General features: G+C 34.0%; 2 protein-coding genes across 2 annotated transcripts; both read right to left on the bottom strand.

Moving 5' to 3' along the window:
• Positions 1 to 1,816: 1,816 nt before the first annotated feature.
• Positions 1,817 to 10,518, bottom strand: LOC145818990 (serine/threonine-protein phosphatase 7 long form homolog). The gene is made up of 5 exons (XM_082912964.1): positions 10,375 to 10,518; positions 10,089 to 10,295; positions 9,570 to 10,001; positions 9,074 to 9,477; positions 1,817 to 1,820 (listed from the first exon to the last, which is right to left on the bottom strand). Exons 1-5 carry the CDS (start codon positions 10,516 to 10,518, stop codon positions 1,817 to 1,819), a joined length of 1,191 nt encoding a protein of 396 aa, XP_082769090.1.
• A 2,452-nt stretch (positions 10,519 to 12,970) lies between these two features.
• Positions 12,971 to 14,258, bottom strand: LOC145818989 (uncharacterized). Its single transcript, XM_082912963.1, has 2 exons — positions 13,804 to 14,258; positions 12,971 to 13,678 (listed from the first exon to the last, which is right to left on the bottom strand). Exons 1-2 carry the CDS (start codon positions 14,083 to 14,085, stop codon positions 12,971 to 12,973), a joined length of 990 nt encoding a protein of 329 aa, XP_082769089.1. The 5' UTR covers positions 14,086 to 14,258.
• Positions 14,259 to 24,366: the final 10,108 nt, after the last annotated feature.

The raw sequence follows: 24,366 nt of genomic DNA, 5'->3' as shown, positions 1-24,366 counted from the left end.
AAGAATAAATAAAACCCAAAAGGGTTAATAACCCTGTAGTACTGGCACACACCCCCCAAGTCAAAACGTATTTACAAAATATATTTTCATGAAAATGTATTTTGTAAATATGCTTTTTGTTGGAGTTAAAAAAATAAAAAATAAAAATAAATTAAGAAAATATATTTTGTAATTACGCTTTCTTAATAGAAAGTGTACATACGAAATAAGCTTTCAATAAAAGTTTTTTTTTTTTTTTTTAAATTTACATTGCAAACAGGTTTTGTGTTGGAATTCAAAATAAATAAAATAAATAAATTAAGAAAGCATATTTTGTAATTACACTTTTTTAATAAGAAAACGTAATTACGAAACACACTTTCAATACAAGTTTTTTATTTTTATTTTTTAATAGAAAGTATGTTTACAAAAAGGCGTATTTTGTAAACACAATTTCAGCTTAAATTTTGTATTTTTTTTTTTTTAACACTTTCATTGTTTATTTTATTGTCATTGCTTACAATTAAAAAAAAATATATATAGAAAGTGTGTTTACTGAATATGCTTTCAAATGTAAGTTTTTTTTTTTTTTTTGTCACACCAATGAGGCATGACCGGTCGTGACTCACAGTAATTTAGCCCAAGGTACACGGAAGGTTAAATAAGAATTCATAGTCATACAGAATGAATGTAACAATAGTCCAATCATAAATGAATCAAAATTCAATCCAGTGACATGTTAAGTATAAATAGCAAAACCAGTCATAACTAGGGGTGTGCATAATACCGCCGAAACCGTCGAAACCGCCAAAACCGCACCGAACCGCACCGCCAAGGCAAATTCATTATTATTTGTCAATCGAACCGCCGGTTTTTGGTAAGAAAAATGGCAAATTCTAGTGACACTTTTATCAATCCGCCGGTTTCTATTTTTCTTCCAAACCGCACCGACCCGCACCGCTATTAAATCATGTTTTATAGGATTCTAAAAATTCTTTTTTATTTAAGTTTGCTTATTGTTCTATACCTTAGAATATAGTATTACATTACTGCTCGAGGGGAATTTTATGTATTGTATTTGATCATTGTAGCTTCCACAGATGCTTGTAATGAACTGATGGCATAGTCGTTGATATTATTATGTTGTTGCTACACTTGCTGCATCAGAAGAAAGCTTCGCAAGATGCTTAACATCACGATATCTCTCGTCTTTTTTTTACTCTTTGATTTAAGTTTTGTAATTTGAATTATATTTTTTATAAACCGCCAATCCGCCCGAACCGCCAAGGCAAATCCGCCATTATTTGCCAACCGAACCGCCGGTTTTTGATAAGAAAAATGGCAAATTCTAGTGACACTTTTATCAATCCGCCACCCGCCATACGGTTTCTATTTTTCTCTCAAACCGCACCGACCCGCACCGCGCACACCCCTAGTCATAACCAACTTTCAAAAATGTACCTCGTTTGGGAACAAGTTTTTTGAGTAATTTTTTGACTTTTTGGCTAATGTGATGTAAAAAAAATTAGTATGTTTGGGATGATTTTTTGGTGTTTTACGAAAAGATGTGCAAAAAGTAGAGAGAAAATGAAATATTTGACTTTTTGGTATGGGTTGTTGGTTTTTTGATTTTTTTAGTAACTTTTTGACTTTTTTGCTAAAAAGGACACTTGCCAAACGAATGAGATACAAATAATCCACACAATAAAATAATTCTAAATAAAACCCAACCAAAATGTATATGCAAAGAAATTAATGAATCTAACTAAAATGAGTCCTAAAAGGTCTATGCAACAGACCCCCTGCCTAGGTATGAGTTTAATTCTAAGTTCTGCTCTTACCTGAAAAAGTTAAACAACTAAGTCAGTTAATAACTCAGTGAGTGGAACTATGAATAGTAAATATAGTTTCAAAAATAGGGTTCACTTTCAAAATAAGATGTATACAACATGGATTATATTGGCGTACAGTTTTGATAAAGATGATCTGATTAAAAAATGAGGTTCCACAATTTAATAGTCAAAAATATTTATGTCTCGTAAGAACATAACAAATGACATTCTCCATTTAAAATAGACAACATAATCGACATTATAAACTGGGTACAAAGAGTAACGACTAACATGCCGCAAAATTCTCAAGGCAACAAGCCTGTTATATCCAACATCGAACCAAGAGCCATTCCCAGGATGACAACTTGAGCCTTTTCTTTAAGATAATCCGATTGAAGGTCACCTAACTTAACCCAGGTCTATTCCTTACAATCATTGAGCACTGGAGTCATCGCAATCTAACCCGAATTTGTTCCTTAGTGGCAGAGTCACCACACACAGTGGAATAAATTCTTTGGACTTTTATATATGATCCTAATAATCAATATAATTTAATTTCGTAAAATATGCTAATTTACTATTACAAACATGAGACCATATCAAATAGTTTATTTTATGTCAAGTTTACACATGTTTCAGAAATAGTTTAGTTCCAAAAATACAATAATAATTTAACTAAAATAGTTTGGTAACAAACTAGCAGTTCACTTTTCAAATAGTTTTAGGAAAATGGAGTATTTATAAAAACACGTAGCATTCAATTACTCACCTAATAAAGGAATAATATAATCCTCAATAGAATACTAAAGTCTAACTAGTGTCCTGAACCAATTTTGAATAACTACATGCCAATACTAACTCAAGAGTTATTAAAAAGAATAGTAAACAAAATAACTTCCAGCTAAAGCACACTCACACGATCCAAACCAACCCAACTGGCCGTTGCTCTTAAATAGTACTAAAGTTCATCTTATTCAAGGTTCCAAAACTCTCTAGTTATTAACTACTATGTCTAAAGTTTGAAACCCAATTAGTTTTATTCGATTTGCTTATCATAAGAATTATTTATAATTAATTATATCTACGTAAGTCGTTTTTTGCAACACTTCAAATAAATTGATGGTTCTCTTACTATACATAAACAATCGATGTAAGGCAAAAATGTAAGAAACTAGATTCGTAAACAATTCTAATGACTAGATTTTATAGTTTTTGTGACGACCCAGATTTCTAATTATTCTGTACACGAATCTATATAATTAATTATCGAATCTAGGGAGAGGGATACGCGTTGATCGAATAACGCGTTCACCTCTCTATAAATAGGGAGAGGTGATCCGCGGAAAGATGGAAAAAGAAAGGAAAGAAGAGAAAGAAAAGAAGAAAGAGAGAAAGAAAGGAAAGAAAGAAAAGAGGGAAAAGGAAGAAAAAAATAGTGAAAGTTAAATGAGTTTTTGATAGTGAAAAGAAAGAGTAAGGTATTGAAGTTAAGGTGAGTTATATTATACCTTGAGTCACCAAAATATATTTTACTTATGTTTTGACTTACCAAAATCTATTTTATAAAAGTTATGTTTTATTAATATATTTATTAAAAGTTATGTTTTATAAAGGTTTCAGTTACGTGGTTTTATTTCTGAACCCTATTCGCTTAAAAGGAAACCCATGGATGTGTTTGTTTTACTCTTAAAGAATATTTGACTATGACCTTATATGAAAATATGTTTTGTAAGTACCACCACGGGAGTCCCATGCCTTGGGGGACTTAAATAACCATTGGCTTAGTGAGTCCTATGCCTTGGGGACTTAAATAACCATTGGCTTAGTGAGTCCCATGCCTTGGGGACTTAAATAACCATGGGCTTAGTGATTGACCATTTTGTGGTCCAGTGTTTGTCGTGGATCCATTGACCAGTGTAGTGCTTGGCACTTAGTAATGTACCGTGGTTATGGTTGTATAGTGATTTTCATATTATATGTTAAATGATCTGAAATATATATCAAATGATTTCCGTATTATATGTGAAATGATCTGAAGTATATATCAAATGATTTTCGTATTACATGTTAAATATTAAATGATTTTCGTATTATGTATGCTATGTATCAAACTCTTTTTGGCCTAACTAATTATCCATGGTGAATTTTATGCCTTATACTCTTAGTATAATATTTCTCACTCTGCCATGAGCTTATAATTTTTTTACCACTTTCAGGTGACATGTCGGGACCAGCGTGCGGAGTAGGCACGAAGCACTTTTATTAATGTATTTTTTTAATGTAAAAATCGGCCTTTTTGGTCAATACCTTTTGTAATAAAAATAGAAGCTCCAATGATTATTTTAGTACCCTTATTTAAATATTTCTTCCGCTTGTGTTTATTAAATTGTTTAAAGATTTGGCCGGAGGTAACCTCGGTTACTGGCCATCACGATGCTTAACCCTTGGGTACGGGGAGCAGGTCGTGACAGTTTTGATTATTTCCAAAGAGAATGAGACCTCCAAAGTTACTGTTTTGTACTAGTTTTTTGGACAAATTTTAAACGCATCAATTTATAAAGATTTTGGCTCCAAAAAATTATGAGAAAATTCTAGTATGAAATTCAACATCTAGTTAAGCTACTGTAAATCTTTTAGTTCAAAATTCATCCATTTGATATAATTTTTTAAATTTTTATTAAGTTTATAATAATGTGCTGAATTTTAAGACCAACAAATTTAGTTCCTTAATTGGCTTTAAAATTTTGTACAGTACCCAAAACACGGGACTTTTCCCAAACTAAGTCTCTTTTGAATCTTATTTCCCAAACTAAGCTTAGTTTGGACGAAATTTTCAAACTAAGCTAAAGCGCTATTACAAATCGCGCTTTCACTGTTTGGAGCCCAAAATTTGATGAATAGTGAAAGCGCTATTGTAAAATGCGCTTTTAATTAATAAATCGCTGTTTTAAATCGCGCTTTTAACATAAAATTTTTTTTCTAAAGAAAACGCTATTTAAAATAGCGCTTTCACTGTCCATATAATTTTTTTTTTTTTTTAGAAAACGTTATTTGAAATAACGTTTCTACTGTTGACCAAAACCAACCCCATCTGACATACGCACACACCCACAAACACCCAACCCACACTCTTAACCATTAAAATAATATAATTTTTATATATAATAATAATTTATAATAATAAATTATATAATTTTTATAATTTTCATAAATATAAATCATTTTTAGGTTATGGATGGTTTGATTTATAACACGTATGTAAGGGTAAAAATTTTTATAATCAAAAATAATTTTTGCAATTTTTATAATCAAAAATAATTTATAAATTACCAAAAATAATTTATAATACGTATGTTTTATAAAATTTTTTATAATAATTTATAATACATATGTATTTACTTTAAATAAATTATATATAATACGTATGTATTATATATATAATTTTTATATATTTACTTTAAATAAATTATTTTTGATACGTATGTATTATATATATACTTTAAATAAATTATTAATAAATATATAATAATTATTTTATAAAATAAATTATTAATAAAATTTTATAACACGTATGTATTATAAAAATTTTTTATAATAATTTATAATACGTATGTATTATTTAAATCTTTACATTTTTTATTTAAAATTTTTTACAGTAAATCATCTTCACATTTTATAATACGTATGTATTATTCAAAAATAATTTATAAAAATTTATAATTAATACGTATGTAAATAATTTAATACGTATCTTCACACTTACATTTACAGTAAATCTATCTTCACATTTACATACAGTAAACCCATCTTCACATTTAATACATACGTATCAAAAATAATCTATTTAAAGTAAATACATACGTATTATAAATTATTTTTGGTAATTTATAAATTATTTTTGATTATAAAAATTTTTACCCTTACATACGTGTTATAAATCAAACCATCCATAACCTAAGAATTATTTATATTTATGAAAATTATATAATTTATTATTATAAATTATTATTATACATAAAAATTATATTATTTTAATGGTTAAGAGTGTGGGTTGGGTGTTTGTGGGTGTGTGCGTACGTCAGAGGGGGGTTGGTTTTGGTCAACAGTAGAAACGTTATTTCAAATAACGTTTTCTAAAAAAAATAAAATAAAAATTATATGCACAGTGAAAGCGCTATTTCAAATAGCGTTTTCTTTAGAAAAAATTTTTTATGTTAAAAGCGCGATTTAAAACAGCGATTTATTAATTAAAAGCGCATTTTACAATAGCGCTTTCACTATTCATCAAATTTTGGGCTCCAAACAGTGAAAGCGCGATTTGTAATAGCGTTTTAGCTTAGTTTGGAAATTCCGTCCAAACTAGGCCTAGTTTGGGAAATAGGATGCAAAAGAGGCTTGGTTTGGGAAAAGTCCCCCCAAAACACTACCCCAATCAGCCAATCTGTTTCCTTTTTCTTTCCAACAACTCACAAACACTCACATGCGAGGCTTTTCCCAATTTAAGCCTTTTTTATATTGTATTTCCAAAATTAGGCCGACTTCTGACGGAATTCCAAAACTAAGCTAAAGCGCCATTACTATTCGCGCTTTTACTGTTAGGAGCGCAAAAGTAGATGAACAGGAAAATCGCTATTAAAAATAGCGACTTTGATTAAGAAGTCGCTGTTACAAATAGCGCTTCTAGGGTTAATTTTTTTCCCAAGGAAAACGCTGTTAAGAACAGCGCTTTTAACCCAAATCTATTTTCGCCAGAAAACGCTATTACGAATAGCGATTTTAACATGAATAAACGCTATTACAAATAGCGATTTTAACAGAATTTTTTTTTTCGCCCAGCGTTTTTAACATAAACTTTGTTGGAATAAAATGCTATTTTCAAGATAAAACAAAAGAAAAAAACATAAAACATATTTTAAAAAATATATTTACACTGTATATTTTAGTACTTGGCTTTACTAAAGCCATTATCATGTTAAAATATGTTTTTTTTTTCTTTTGTTTTTGTTTAGAATGTGTAATTCATAAATTTTACATAATATGAAAAAAAACCTCTTTTCATATATTAATTTTACATACTATTTTTCATATATATAATTTCAAAATCATATTCATGTAGATATTATTAAGCCAATCATGTTCATTTATTTGGCTTTACTGAAGCCGTTGTCATGTTACATTTTTCATTTTTTCTTTTGTCTTTGTTTTGATTTAGAAAATGTAATTCAAAATTTTTTTTCGTCTTCACTAAAGTTGTTTTCATGTAAATTTTTTTTTTGCTTATTGTTTTGTGTTTGTTTTGGGTTAGAAGGTGATAATGTAATTAATAATTTTTTTTTTTCGCTTTACTAAAGTCGTTTTCATGTAATTTTTTTTTTCTTTTGTCTTTGTTTTGGGTTGAAAGGTGTTATTTAGAAAATTATTTTGGCTTTACGAAAGCCGTTTTCATTTAAACATACATATATATTTATTCTTTTGTTTTGGGTTAGAAGGTGAGAATGTAATTCAGAAAATCAGTTTAGTAAACCAGTTTAGTAAAACCGTTTTGTACCCGTTTTCATTTATAAAATTTATTTTTTTGTATCGTCTTTGTTATGGGTTAGAATGTGATATGCATGCTCTACAGTTCGAAGCACACCCACACACTGTGCAACTCGACGAGCAACGACGAAGGGTGAGACGCGAAGACCACCGCGGAGTAGGCCAAGAAGACAAAGGCCACAGCGAGAGCTCCTAAAATAAATTTTCTCAATATTTTTGTAATAATACTTAATACATAATATACGAAGTCAGTACTTTACAAAATACTCATACGGGCATGAAAACAACATAACTGAAGTTGCAAATGTAATAGTTTTCAGTTACATAGGTAGTACAGACATAATTCTCCCACAAAAATACATTATAGACACCATGAACTGAACACACATTACATACATCCTGGACACTCTTAACTGAACACACAATACATAAACATAACAGTTAGATAGACAAACACCTAATTCATGACCTAATATTGCATATTAATAGCCGTAACATTTGACAGACACAATACATAAACATAAACTTAAACATAAACATAACATAACATAACAGTTATACTTACTCTAACACAGACATTACATATTAATGCAAGTTGTTATATTGCCGAAGTGTAGACATTAACACCTAATTCGCGCTTAAATCGGTAGGTGGCTCAGAGTCTGAACAATCCGAAAGCTCAGCGTCAGAGACAAGTTCAGGATCCTCCATGATAGCCTTGATAGCCGCAACATTTGGTTCTGTTTTGTTCTTCTGGGCATCCTTCTTAAGTATGAGTAGCTGCATATCGCGGGCCAATCTACGACCTATTTGAGAAATCTCACGTTGTAGTGTTTGACATAGTCGATCAACATTATCAGGATCTTCCTTTTGGATCTCAACGGAACGTGCTTTTGGCACCTTCAGTCGTCTTTCCCGACATAATCTTTCGTTTTGCACTCGCTCTATAAATAGTGCAGGCCACTTAAGAAGTCTAGCCTTTGCATAACCATATCCTGTTTGATTTTCTGATGGATCCTCCACCAAACCACATGGATCTCGATAGTACTTGGGCATGACAAAATGTCGCTCCCCAAACCTATCATGATAAGCACAAGAGGCATCCAAGAAAGGAAATGGTGTTTCATTTTCAGCATCGCCACTTCCCCTTCCCCCTCCTCGTCGTGAACTTTCACCCCTTTGCAAGTTCCTATCACCTCTGCGACTCCCACTCCCTCCTATGAACCATGTAGCCATGCTAATTTTTTAAAACAAATGAATGATAATTTCGTAGGGCGAAATGAGTTGTAAGGTTGTGTCTTCACCTTTACTCGTTTATATAGTTGATTATGAACGGATAAATGAGAATCCCACATATATGCATGCTGACTGTAAGGTAAATGCATGTTGACTGTAAGGTAAATCAGTGGATTCACTGTTGCCATGTGACTTTTTGAATTGAGAATCCCACATATATCAATACGAGATGAGTTGTCACTGTAATAAAAAAGTCGAGCAAAAAATGGAGAAAACCAAAGCATGTGCACCAAGTCACATGACTTCACAATCCATCTGCATATACGAACAAAATAAGGGCATGCTGACTGTAAGGTAATTCAGTGAATTCACTGTTTCCATGTGACTTTCTAAGTTGAGAATCCCACATATATCAATAACAGATGAGTTGTCACTGTAATAAAAAAAATCGAGCAAAAAATCGAGAAAACCAAAGGCTGTGCACCAACCCCAGAAAAGTAGGCTGTAACTGGGTGGGTGGGGTAATAACATCATGCATGAAGCGGGGCGGTGACCAATCAGGGTCAGGGTCAGCATGCTGGGTAAGATGTACGTGTGGGGAATATGGAGAAATGTATGGGGTATCATGTGGTGGGGTGACTGAAGTTGAAGGACCTGCTGTGGCTGGCGCTGAACTGGGAGGCACTGACGTGGACGGGACTGATGTGTCTGAAGCAGCTGCTGCACTGTGTACACCGTAGTCCCCAAAATGCAGACGATCTACCCGATGGGCATGCTGGATCCCCTCGTACAATAACTCTCTGATCTCTACAAGGGCCTGCAGACCAAGCTGTCCATCACGTCTGAAAATGGCGTCCTCAGCCAAGTGATATGACCTCCCAGCTCGAACCACCTGGAAAAAAAATCAGATATATTAGGCTATAGTTGATTGAAAATAATCAATTATGATATTAACAATTATCGGACATATAGTACGATACTTACCAATGCCTCGAGAGAAGGCCCAACTCCCTGATATCCGGCCTTGGACAGGTGGCTCGGATTACCGACAAGTAGGTGTGTATGTCGCCGATACCACAACATGTAAGGGTCGGGAGAGGGGAGGACCCCATCGCTCCAGTCAGCCTGTACAATAGTGTCGCGACGGGCATCCCACAACTCTATGTATCGCATATGATGCAGACTCCAGTCAGTGCTGGCTCGTCCACGTCTATCCGTCGCATGCAACCGCCACTCGGTGTCACACCGATCCGGCACGGCCTGGACCCGACCAAACTGTCGGAGGACACGATCAGGGAGATGCCACTCAACCACGTCAAAACAAATGAGTGGTACTCTCGCCATCCATATATCCTCACCTAGGCGGCAGTAGTCTGGGAGCGTCTGGAGGACATCAGCATAAGGCTGCCAGATAAACTACAATAACGACAAGTCTATTAAAAATCGCTCATAAACATATACAGTCCATATGACAATTAAAATTTAGGTATTTAAATTTGATACCTCGCCGTCTATCATCCGGTCAAGCTGGTCTCTATACACGACCACTACGTGGGTCGATACGACCTCGTGGCTCATGTCAACCCTCCACCGGCTACCTCGAGGTCCGGCTGGCATCTGCATGTCTCCCTGCCCGATGGGAACCTCACCAGGAGCAACTAGTTGCCGCCTAGACGGGGCAATGCGAATCAATCTCTCCCACGCCCAAATCTGCAATAGTTTGAACGCAATTACAATACTGATATATGCCATACAATATGAATTGACATGTAATAAAATTCTTACTAACCTGTAGCAAGACAAGGGGTCCTCCGATCTGAGTCACACCCACCTGAGTGGCTCGACATAACATCCTATACAAACATGCCAAAGCCGCGACGCCCCAGCTGTACTGGCCGATGACGTCAATGTCTCTCAACAGTGGCAAATACATCAGCTTGAGTAGGTTCTGTGACTTATCAGGGAGAAGTACCCCCCCAATAAGCCACAGAATATATGCTCGCGCATGCTGCTGTACTAACTCATCTGTAGCATGATCTGGAAAATCGCCCTAAAAATGCTCCGACAGCCACCTCACCTTCACTCTACCTGCCTGTAAGTCTGCAGGTGTAGGTGCTACTCCCAATAGCTCAGCACATAGCGCTATCCACTGCTCCGTCGTCAATGATGGGTTAAGTCCAGTAACTACTCGCCCATCAATCCGTAGACCGTATAGGACAGATACGTCCTGCAATGTGACGGTGGCCTCACCGGTCGGGAAATGAAATGTATGAGTCTCTGTGCGCCATCTCTCGACGAGAGCAGTAATGAGTGGGTGGTCCAGTCTGATATGGCCTATACGATATACACCATAGAATCCCGCGCGTAGTAGACATTGCAAGACTCTATGGTCCAATGGACGATCCCACAGGCCGGAATCTCCCCGTCGGCATGCCACCACGGTGCGTGACTGGTCCTACATAACAGAATGAGTATTTTAAATTATAGCATTATCAAGGAAATCAAAAACAAAATGCAGTGTATTTTCATTGTACGCGTAAAGTCCAACAAACGTTATTGCATACCGGGTCCTCCCATATACTGTCAGCCCGATGTGGATGACTCAAAAGGGGGACCTCATCAGGTAGATGTGCCATGAAGCCTGTACAGTTGAAAAACAAATACATTTTGAAAAACTGTATTGGTGAGCATGTAATTTAACTATATCAATTAAGCTCAAATTATTATGTACATGACGAATTGGAAAATAAATGTGGTCGATTATTTTAAAAGTATAAATTTGTGTGCCATTAACATGGAAGCAATTAACTAAAATCAGAATTTTGCATATTATGTGCCATTAAATATGATAAGCAATTCAACATAACCTATCGTTATCTATGCTTCGGACGAATATAAAAATCTTTTACAAAGTCATTTTACGATCTCAGTTACATAAGCTTAATAATGACCAATAACATGTGGATAGTTTTTGTATGTCAATATTTACAAAAAAATGGAATGATCATTTTTTTTTCAAAACTTCATTATTGATTTTGGCATATTTGACATAACCTCATTATTGATTTTGACATATTTGACAAAACTTCGTTACATTTATGGCATATTCGACAACTTCATTATTGATTTTGTAATTTTTGTTTTGCAATAAAGTATAAAATTTGTAAATTACGTACATGTAATTCATAAATTCTAAATGTACAAAATGCTTGAATCAGTCGAAATATTAAAATCTTAAAATGAAAGAAGAACTATGTGATTTTAAATAAAATTCTGTAATAAACATTTTCAATGAAGTAGAGAATAAAAACTATGATAGTTGTAAATTTTGTCAAGCAAATAAAACAATTACAATATATAAAGAATTAAACAATAGAAATGATCTATTACAAATAAAAAATGTTCTATTAAATGTATGACCCCGTTTACAAATAATGAATTACAAAAGAAAAGAAAATGATCTATTACAAATAAAGAATTACAAAAAGATCTATTACAATATGTAAGTATTACATAGTCTTCATCGACCAAGTCGCGCCAGACATGTTCGCTTGTCATGACCTGTCTGCTGGCACTCACTGTAACGAGCGGTCAAACGCCTATCTGATATGTCCATCTCATTCGGAATACGAGACATAGATGCACGACCCCGTTTCACTTGTCGCAGACGCAGTACATTAGGCATTAAAGTCCACTGCGGATCAGCCCAATAATCTTGATGCGGTATTGGATTGAATTTAGTTTCCCAAACCCTCATGTATACAGGAAGCCTATATACTAGATCAACGTACTCGAATGGATTGTCACCGCATTCAGACATTACAGCGAGCATATGAGAACATGGATAGTGTCGTATCTCATATTTCCCACAACTGCACGTGGGTTGATTCATCCGCACAATTTGTGTATTGCGACCTCGTCCATGGCGAAAAGATGTTTGCACCTCAAACACGCGGCGTGGCCTATAAAAAAATTGTAATAGAAACTAATGAAGTTCATGTTTTTAGGTGTAGTTAAATTGACAACACAATAACAATAATTTAATTTATATTACAAACTAACCTGTCATATGATATCAACTTGAAAGTATTTGCCCTTGCGATGCCATCCTCAATAGTTTTTTGCATCTCTCTAGGGTATTGGAACTCATTTCGTACATCTAGTTCAGCTTGGGCTCCCATCTCGTCAAAATATTTTACAAGCCGCCGAAATGTAAATTCAACCATAGCTGAGATAGGTAAGTTCCTTGCACCTTTCAAGACGCTATTGAAGCACTCTGCATCATTGCTAGTCAATACCCCCCACCGATGTCCACCGTCATACGAAAGGGCCCAGTCCTCAGGATTCATCTTGTAAACTCAAGTGATGGCTTCTTGGTCAATAGCCTATATTTGTTGTAAGTAACCATTACACTTTCGTCGTTGATGAGCACTTCCTGCTTTCCATAGAAGTTGTTTCAGCTCCTTATTTCTGAACGTAGTGTTAAAGTTACTACAAACATGTCGAAGGCAGTGCCGATGATATCCAACAAATTGGAGCGAGGGATTCAACCAATGCCGCCTCACAGCAGCTAAAATACTCTCAGCTCGATCGGATATCAAAGTCACTCCCTGTCGGTCCATGACAATATGTTCCTTGATATTTGAAATGAAGAACGACCAAGACTCCAAACTCTCCTTGTCGACAACAGCAAATGCAAGCGGTAGTACTTTGCCATTGGCGGTGACAATCGTTGCTACAAGCAACACACCAGTGTATTTCCCGTATAAGAATGTACCATCTATGGTTATAACAGGCCTACAATGTCTGAATCCATCGATGACGGGTTTGAAAGACCAAAAAACAAAGTGGAAGACGGGCATAATGGTTGTATTTCCGGTATATCTATGCTTCCATTGCACGATGGTGCCAAGATTAGATGTTTGTAATGCATACATGAATTTAGGCAACATCATATATGATTCATCCCAATCTCCGAATACCATTCTAATTGCCTTTGCCCTTGCATGCCACGCCTTCTTGTAATGTATAGTATAGTTCATGGACTTTTTTATGTCTTCGATGACATTCTTAATGGGCATATCAGGTTCGTTCTGCATACAACAATACCTATGAGTCAGATTATTTTGGTGTGAACACTTTAAAGACACAATTTTGGTGTGAACACTTTAAATAAACAATGTGTATATAAATGTAAACATTTATTTTGTATACTCACCGCAACTTGTCCCAAAAGATGAGAAGCAATGTAACTGGAGCTAATATTTGTGTGGTCCCTGTTCATTCGTGGGTATAAACAATGGTGAGGACCCCTATACTGCTTTATTTCAAAAAGCCCATGTCTCCTACTAAGAGATGCACGCAACCACCATCTACAGTCGTGCTTGCAAGCACACACCCAAACGTCTCGCTTGGAGGTTACGACTTTATACTCTCGATTATTTGTTGCATGGTACAATTTCACAGCATGTACGAGTTGCTTCTTATCAACGAAAACCATCTATTTGTCCAACTCTGGATTTTCAGCATTCCAGATTCGGTTACGGGGAACGACATCGCGGTTACTAATGTCAAAATCACCACCCATGTGAATGTTTTCATAGAAAGGGATTTCAGGTCTAGGTGGAATGGGGGCATTCTGAATATCAACGGGAGCGTCGACATCATCTTCTTCATCATCATCATCATCATCTGATCCGCCCAATAAATTTTCTTCATCACACATTTCATTCTCATCATTGTCTAGGGCGACATCAGGACCGCACATGTCACTGTGAGCAAACTGCACAGAATTAACCGTTTCAGCCATATTACCAGCAATTTCAACTGGAGTCGTATGATGGCTATAGGTGGGCACATCTTGGGTGTTATTGTGAAATTCAGTCTCGTATCCACCATGTGAACTTGATTCTCCACCATGGCCATGAAATGTCTGTTGTGTGTAGCCAGCTGCATAACATTCATTTGATTCATACATAGGAGACTGAAATGCTGTCGTGTCAACCCCATGTGTCAGCAATGTAGTGAACGGATGCGAATCTATCTGTGTTATATTCGGAAGATACTGTACAACCTCTTTCTGAATGTACACTTCCAAACAATTTGGTGGTTCGAAATTTCCACCGATACTTAAAACGGTGTTCAACGCCTCATCGTCATTTATCGGTAATATTTTGTATTTGCTGGTTGCTGGTTGCTTGCCACTGGCGATAAGGATATCTACATTTGAAGATCAATCAGACTGTTTCCCCGTAACTTGCGACCTTGGACATAAATATCTCCTCCAAATTGCCAAGTGTGGTGCCAAGTTGCACCCTATATATCCCTTTCGGCTCAGCATCATATGACACACCTTCATCGAGATCCCGAATTATGTTTCCCCCCCAGTAAAAGATAATTGGAACAGTTGCCATATACTTACTTCAATGAAACAATAAATATTAAAATATCAACAATATACATATATCGAATTGTACTTGTAAAATAAACATTAAAATTTGCAGAAGCCACAAATAAAAGCAACCCTCTAATTTTTTATCAATTTATATTTTCCAGGGTTGAAGGAACTGTAGAGGTGAAACATTAATTCAATTTGTATTTTTTCAACTATATATTTGTGTCTCAACTTGATTATTACTGTTTATTTTCTCATTTTTTTCACTTATTTTTATTCATATAACAGAACAGCTGAGATTTCATCCATACGTGGAGTTATAGATTGTGTCTCATTTACTTCCTATGTGAAGACTCTTATCTTTTCAACGTGAATGTTCTTTGTTGTCATTGCTCTATTGTCTTAATCTAAAAAACACATAACAAGAAGTATACTTGTTGTCTTAATTCTTTCGAATTAGTGGCGAAAAATAAAATAGGTTGAGAGATATTTAGTAGAGGGTGACGCGATTGATTTGGACAATATAAAATACAGGGTGCAAACATTGAGAGAGATTTTTTTAACCTGGTGATGTAATTGTTCAGATTTATGGAAAATATAAGTTAATTTGATTTGCTCCAACTTGTGCCATTGCGGACCTTAATGACAAAGTTATTTCCTATGTGAACTAGTAACCCTCGTCCATTTTGTAGAGGGCATAGAGGCTTTCTTATAAAATTAAAACAAAAAACTGATTTTGGATCATTTTGGATCGTTCTGAAAAGTAAGAAAAAAATTAAATTTATTTACTCCTTTTTTTTCTTACACATACAAAAACAAAAAAATAATTACAGAGATAATTTATAATGGCAAAAAATTAGAGATAATTAAATTGAAGTTGGTGGTTAAATGTATGGACTACATTTTGGATAGTTATCCATGTGAATCTATCGGGCCATCCGTACCAATTATTTGGTATTACAAAACACATGCTTACCCATCAAAGTGCCAAATTTTTTTTTCCCTTCTTACGTACGAAATTGCTATGGACTATTAATTAAAATAATTTATTACTCTTTTCATGCATATATTGTAACTACTCTAATAATGACTTCTAATTATACAAACATGAATAAACATTATTAAAACATAATGTTTAGATTTTCCTTTTCAATGGTAGTGGACAATCACAAAGTGAAAAAGGCGATAAGTCAGTTCGTTCAATACCCATTTCAAAAACTTTTTCAAATTTTCTCAGAAACTTCAGTTTTCTGAGAAAATTTTAATTTGTACTACAATACTATTATATGTATCACAAATTCAGCTCATTAAATTTTTTAATCATATTTTGGCAGCCTGACCCCAAATATAGTGAAATAAACCAAACAAAATTAAACCAAATTTTTTTTTTTTTAAAATCAAATAGAGTCAAATTTAAATATTCTGAGAAACCAATAAAAATATTTCTTTTCAATAAAATAGAGTCAAAATTAAATATTCTGAGAAACCAATAAAAATATTTCTTTTTAATAAAATAGAGTCAAAATTAAATATTTTGAGTAACCAATAAAAATATTTCTTTTTAATAAAATAGAGTCAAAATTAAATATTTCAGAGAACATGATCTTTTATTTGAGAGAACATGATCTTTTCATGGAGAGAAAATTAAATATTTTTTTAATCAAATACATTCAAAATTAAATATTTTTTTGTTTAATAATTATATTTTGTAGAAATTAGACATTAACAATTTCTGAACCATAATTTGATTCAAAAAATGTAAACATTTTGATTCACAAGCATAATTTCAAAATTCCAATTTCTGATTTCAAATTTCAAAATATAGACATTTCATAATTCCAATTCAACAATTCTCAATTACATGAATTTCGTAATATGACATTAACAATTACGAATTATATGAATTACAATTTTTACTAATTTTATTCTTAATTAAACAAAATTACTTTTAAAACCATAATTTGAAACCCTAATTTCCTTTTAATTCCTGTTAACAAGCAAAAAAAAAATAATACTCACAAGCATCATTTCAAAATTCCATTTTCTGATTTCAAATTTCAAAATATAGACATTTCATAATTTCAAATCAACAATTCTCAAATACATGAATTTCATAATATGACATTAACAATTATCAATTATATGAATTTCGGATTTTTTAATCGCAATTCTTAATTAAAAAAAATTAATTTTAAAACCCTAATTTCCTTTTAATTCCTCTTCACAAGCAAAAAAAAAAACAATTTCCAATTCAACAAATGTACGTTGGCTTATTCAATATTCAAAATATAGACATTTTGATTCACAAGCATAATTTCAAAATTCCAATTCCTGATTTCAAATTTAAAAATATAAACATTTCGTCATTTCAATTCTCAATTCTCAATTCTCAATTATATGAATTTCATAATATGACATTAACAATTATCAATTATATGAATTGATGATTTACGAATTTCATCATTCCAAATTTCAATTGTCAATTGTCAATTCTCATATTTATGATTTATTTAAAAAATTCAAAAAATTCAAAAAATTCCAAACCCGATTTATGATTCAAAAGCATAAAAATTCAAAAACATTAGAACCCTTAATAATGTGAACCCTAAAATGACATCCTAATTTGAACAATCCTAATAATGTGAACAATCTGATATCGAACCCTAATTTCATCACCACAACCACACTGACAAAGCATAAACATTCATAACCATATTCAATTCACAAGCAACATCCAAAAATTCAAAAGCAAAAAAATTCCACAAATTCAAAACCATTCGCATTTCTGATTTCCAAACCCTGATTTCTGATTTCAAAAAATTCCAAACCCTAATTTCATAACCACAATGATAAAAACCCTAACACATTTAATAATTCACATGTAAAACCCTAACATTGACAGAAAAATACAACACATTTACAAACAAAAAAACTAAATACATAAAATTAGGGTTAATGTCATACCACGGAGAGAGAGAGAGACCAGAGACAGAGAGTGAGAGCAGAGACCGAGAGCAGAGAGTAGAGAGCAGAGAGCAGAGACCGAGAGCAAAGAGCGAGAGCGAGCTGAGATGAGCTGAGATGGAGGAGGGTGAGAGATGGAGAGGCTGAGAGATGGAGAGTGAGCTGAGAGCGAGATGGAGAGCAAGACCCGAAAAACCTAAGTCTGAAAAACGTATGCAAATGAGGGGGGGGGGCTTCGTATATATATAAGGGACGTTAAAAACGCTGATTGAAAAAGCGTTTTCATTTAAGTGAACTCGCTATTAGCAATAGCGTTTTTCTGGCAAAAAATTTTTGTGTAAAATCGCTATTAGAAATAGCGTTTTTATGGCAAAACAATTTTGTGTAAAAAACGCTGTTCTTAACAGCGTTTTCCTTGAAGCGCTATTTGTAACAGCGACTTCTTAACCAAAGTCGCTATTTGTAATAGCGATTTTCCTGTTCATCTACTTTTGCGCTCCTAACAATAAAAGCGCGAATAGTAATGGCGCTTTAGCTTAGTTTTGGAATTCCGTCAGAAGTTGGCCTAGTTTTGGAAATACAATGTAAAAAAGGCTTATATTGGGAAAAGCCTCCTCACATGCACCATAACTATGTATATAACATATTATACTAGAACAAGAAAAGGTTGACTCTTGATTGGTGATTTGAGAATGAATTTGAAAAGAAAAAAATGAAAAATTAGATAAAATATATTTATATTTTACCTATTTTTTTAATACTTTTTTTTAGTGTCCAAATCCCTTCCTAAATTCCTAACCAAACATAGCCTTAGAGCTGTTGAACCACAAAGCTGCTGGAAATTGCTCTCTCTCTCTCTCTCTCTCTCTCCCTCTCCCTCTCTCTCCCCCCTCCAGCACTATGCTGCTACTCTATTCACAAAGTTGCTACTCTCACAACCTTAGAGCATCCACAATGGAAGTATTAAAATTGTGTGTTAAACTGTGTTATATGACAAAAAATGTTAAAAGTGAGATCTAAAAATGTGGGTTAAAAGTTTGTTAATTTAGTGAGTGAATAGTGAGTGAATGGTGATATAATAGATGTGTAAAGGGGTGTGCGTTAAAAATAAAAAATCCCAACAAGTATTAAAAAAAAAAAAAATTTAGTTGACCGCCGGTTGACCGGCCAGACGTCCGGCCGGTCTACCAGTCAGACCCAAATTTTTTTTTTTTCCTTTTCTTGAAGGGTCGGACTTCCGGCGTGGACTTCCAGCGGGATGTCCGGGGAGACTTCCGGCCGGATGTCCGGGGGCTTTCCCACAGCACTTTCCTCTCTCTCATTCGTTAGCTAAAACGCTGGCTGCAGTTAACACACAATTTAACATCTGACACTAACTTTAATCACTAACGCTGACCCTAGCAGCTCCACTGTAGCACCAAACAACAAACTTTGCTGGTCAAAACTTAACAACTGACACTAACAAATACACTAACACATCCATTGTTGATGCTGTTAGAGACCAATTTTGTTCGCCATAGTATAATATAAAACTCTAAATAATACACCCTTCTAATCAAATCTACTTTCACGTTTATCTTATTATTATTATTATTAATCTTTAAAGTTAGGGACTTTCATAATAAATTTATTTATAGTTTAGAATTAATTTAAATATATTTATTTTGCACCATAAGATTTAGCAGCAAAATATTTAAGATTTGTAAAATTATTATTATTACTCATTTATTTTTATTTTTATATTCGGGTTCTTAAACACTTTCATCATTTAAAAAAAATTATGTTGAAAACTTGTTTCTGTTTAAAGAATATATACTATTATGTTGAAAGCAAAGATAATAAAATGCTGAAAGTGTTAAAAAAAAAAATTAAGTTGAAAGCGTCATGCTTTCAATAAATAAAAAATAAAAAGAAACTTATGTTGAAAGCGCTTTCTATTTTAAATAAAAAAAATTGTGTTGAAAGCAACGGTAATAAAATGCTGAAAGTGTTTTAAGAAAAAAATTGTGAGCAACGTAATAAAATAAATGCTCAAAGTGTTAAAAAAAATTAAGCTACACGCTTTCAATATAAAAACACATGCTTCCTATTTTTTTTTTTTTTTTAAAATGTATTGAAAGTGTCAATTTGTTTGTTTGTTTTTTAAATTTTTTATTTAAATTTCAACAAGATGAAAACATGTTTTGTAAATATATTTTGATCCATTATGAGACATAATTTTCAAAATAGCCTAATTATTTAATTTGTCAATAAATAAAACCCTTTTGGGTTCCCATCTCCACAAGCTACAACTTAATAGTAATATCCCCTCAAGTTGAGTTTTTTCATTTCAATTTTATCCTTTTTGCTAATTGACTCATTAAATGTAATGATCCCATCCCATATCAGAAGTTTGTAGGTGTGATATTAGGCATATCAAGCACTACTAACTTGCTACTAAGTAACTTGAGCTTAAACTTTTAGGTCATGTTGATAGACTTACAAGTTACTTAGACCAACAGGTAATGGGGCATTATAATAAATAGACTAATAAAGTTGGTTGAGGTCATCAAATTATTGATTATAATAAATTGACTAACAGAGTTGGTTGAAGTCATCAAATTATCGCATGTCATTGGTGTGAGAATAGAATTAGAGTGCTACTATTAACACTCTATTTATGATTTTTGACCTCACTTATAAATTTTAAAATTCTTAAAATTTCTTTCCTCCTCCTAAATAATACAAAAATTATCCTTATGAAAATTTCACTCCACTCAAATGCACCCCTAAAAACATTTATCTCCCAAAGCCCTAAAAAAAAAATAATAAAAAAACCCTCCCCAAAACCTATTCTCTCTCTCTCTCTCGACGATGGAAGAAAAATGTTTCTGAAGTGAATCAATCGATATAAGGAACGTGTTCTCTGCAATCTTTACTTTTTTCTTCACATTTGGTACATATGTCTTCCTTTACTTCCATCAATTTCTTTGATCAACTCTAAACCATAAAAAGAACGGATATAAATATACATCTATGTGTATGTATAGTCAAATGGAGCAAATTCGTATTTTGTTTAGTCCTAATCTCGCTCCTCTTCTATCTCCCGAAGTCTCTTCCCTATCTCTTTCACTGAGAATGTTCAGACATGTGTTTCCAAACAAATAAGCTATGTTTCTCTCTCTTATATGAAACAGCCTTCTGATGGGTCAAGGAAGCACTTTCAGGTATTTGATTGGCAGGGTTTTTTGTTAACACTAGTTCATGTCTTACAAATTACCTTAATCCTGTAATAGACACCAATCGAATAAACATGCGGATAATAACACCAAATCGGAAGGAGAGCTCTCTGCTCGTAGTTCAGAGCTATCAGAGCGCTACGAAGAGCAAGTGCTTTCTCAACAAGGATAATACTAATGGTCGAACAAGCAACAGCCAGGCAGAGTTAGCTGACAGCTGTAATTGACAATAAGACAAAACCAAATAACCAATGTTTGAGTCTGTATTCTCGAATTGATAAAACGAAAACTCTTGTAAATGCGAACAATTTAAACCATTTAAAGTGTGTCAAATTTTCATGTTCGGACTTGTCTTCTCAAACAATTAGTGTTCGGGCTTGTGTTCCCAAACAAATAAGCAATGTTCGGGCTTGTATTTCTAAATTTTGGTCATATGTTTAGGAGTTTGGTATCGAAAAAAAAATATGAACAATTTTCACCATTTTGACACGTTTTTCAAGAAATTTACCTTTACAAGATCAACCTTCTCCGACTTGAGAATACCATCAAAGTTATGAACCTCCTCTAAACTTACATTGTTGTACTCCTCTCATCTCATAAGGTTGTAGTTGGTGGGATTTGGAGAAGATGGATGGGTGGCGATGGAAGTGGGTGCTCTCATAAATCCTATCTCATAATTTAGTGGGTTTGTGAGCTTAATTGTGAGATGGGGTATTCCAAAATGATTGATGCCCATTTTAGTAATTTCATTTAAGGTTATATTGTAATAATAATAAAAAAAAGAGTCAAAAAATAGGAGAAATTGTATTTTCACACACCTATTTATCTCTATGCAGATCATTTCTCAATGTATATACTTATTAATTTGGTTATATGTTATTGTTTTCAACCCACACACCAAATGTTTCAATTTTATCCCTAACTCATATTCTTGCACACACACCACTTAAAATCTTCTTCTATATTTCTGTTCAAAATTCCAGACCCATTTTCCACACACCTATTTTCGGTTTCACCCACATTGAAGACACAGTGAAGACCCTTCATTGAAGACACAATGAAGGCCTTTGACAACTCCATTGAAGGCCCTCAATTGACATAGTGAAAACCCTTCATTGGGTTTTTTCACGACCCAAACCCATCCCTATAGGTTAAGCGTCGTAACCGGCCAGTAATCCTGGGATTACCAAAGGCCTCTGAACAGAATTACAAAATATAAGGGGCTGTGGAAGCAAATATACAAAATACAATCTCCATAGAGCTGTATAGATATACATGAGACAGAAAAGATTTAAAACTTATACATATAATGTCAATCTTCCATATGTCATGTATCATTATACAGATACAGATAGTGTCATCAGGGACTAAGCCTAAAGTACAGATAGACAAAAACAAAACAAAAACATCCTTCACACGATTCACAAAAGTTGACCACATGACTTTTGGAACCTCCTCGGGAGGCACAAGGGTTGGCCGACAAAACAGGTTCCAGGCGATCATCATTGAGCCTGGTCACGCACCTGATCACCTACATACATAAAATAACTAGTGAGCGGAAGCCTAGTGAATAATAACAGAGTAAAGGGTTTAATGAATGTTGTCCATAATAGCTACAGAAAAACGGAATTCATAATCATGTTCAGAAATCAGAGTTCATATCAGAAACAGATTTAGAATCATATTCATAATCAGAAATTGCAGTTAATCATACGTGGTACATCCATTAGCACTAGCAGAAACAGTTGACCCATAAGGGTTGGCCATAAAGGCATACAGTTGACTCACGTGCACGGAAATGGTATAGTTGGCTCATGAGACGTATAGTTGGCCCATAAATGGGACGTATACAGAAGGATTCATAACAGTTGGCTCATGAGACGTACAGTTGGCCCATAATTGAGACATAATAGAAAAGATAACAGATGTCATCTGAAGCTAATGATGCCACAGATACATTTCAGAAATATTGGACAACCATTCAATCATACAGAAAATAATATTTCAGAAAACAAATCATCTTATATTATTCAGAAAATACTTATAATTGAACGTAGCTTTACAAAGTTATTACTCACAAATGGCTAGAATGTAGATAGATAGAGCAAACGAATCAAATAGCTTATGGCGCGTGACCTACATAAACATAGTAGATACACATAATGAAACACACACTTGGATAGTACATAACATATTGCATTTCGTTCTTAGTGTGTTTCTAGTCCTTAGCTCATTATTATGTCTCAATCATGGCTTAGGAATGCCTAGGATGTAATGAGAATGCAAAAAGTGCACTTGAGAACACTTAGGCAATTATGCTGAAAACAGGGCCTCGCTCGAGCGCAACTTTCTTCGTTCGAGCGGAGGGTCAAAGATGTGAGTGGTTGTTCGAGCACAACTTCCTTCACTCGAGCAGTCTGTAAATTCTGCAGAAGTACTGGTTGTAACGCCCTAAATTTCTAGCCCAAATGATAATACAACAATCATGGCTCTTTCAAGGAAAATCAAATATAAATCTCTAAACTTACATTACATGATACAATAGTTCTTTATGCAACAATACATTAGTGCAACAATAAGTAAATAAACAAATAAATACCCCCAAGGATTTACAAGTTTCCAAGGCTTGAGCCTGGTTACACAAAACAGTTATTCAAACTCACACACATACAACCCTTGGCTTACACACAGAGTCACAACAAAATGAGAGTCTCGTACTCTCAGCACACATTTCCTCGCCTTAGTTAGGCGACATCACCATATCTTTTCCTGCACAAAAATCCCGTAGGGTGAGCATAAAGCCCAGTAGAAAATTTTTAACAAAGTATATACATTTTATACAAGTCTCAAGAGATGAAATGCATATGCCATGCTATGCCCTTTTGAAAGAAAATCACATCTTCATCTTTGAAAACCATCATGCTCAATGATGTCATGCAATTTCAATTCTTCAAAACTTAACAATTCATTTCAAGAGCGGTAAATACGACTCTGGTAATCCCTAGGTCGGTGTCTGCAAGTAGACTATACAAGTACTACCTTTGTCATTTTTACCGGTATTAACCGGAAGGCTCGACACCTATCCGCGCGGGTTTTCGGTCTTTCACCCCAGACTCTCAGACCAACTTATTCAATATCATCTCCACCACCTATCAAGACTTACCAACGTATTTACCCCAAAACCATTCCATGAAAACTTGTTTCT

Source organism: Camellia sinensis, chromosome 2, assembly GCF_055761805.1.
Source record: "Camellia sinensis isolate YWXY chromosome 2, ASM5576180v1, whole genome shotgun sequence".
NCBI lineage: Eukaryota > Viridiplantae > Streptophyta > Magnoliopsida > Ericales > Theaceae > Camellia > Camellia sinensis.
The sequence above is the reverse complement of the archived record's forward strand: the minus strand, read 5'-3'. Positions and strand labels throughout refer to the sequence as shown.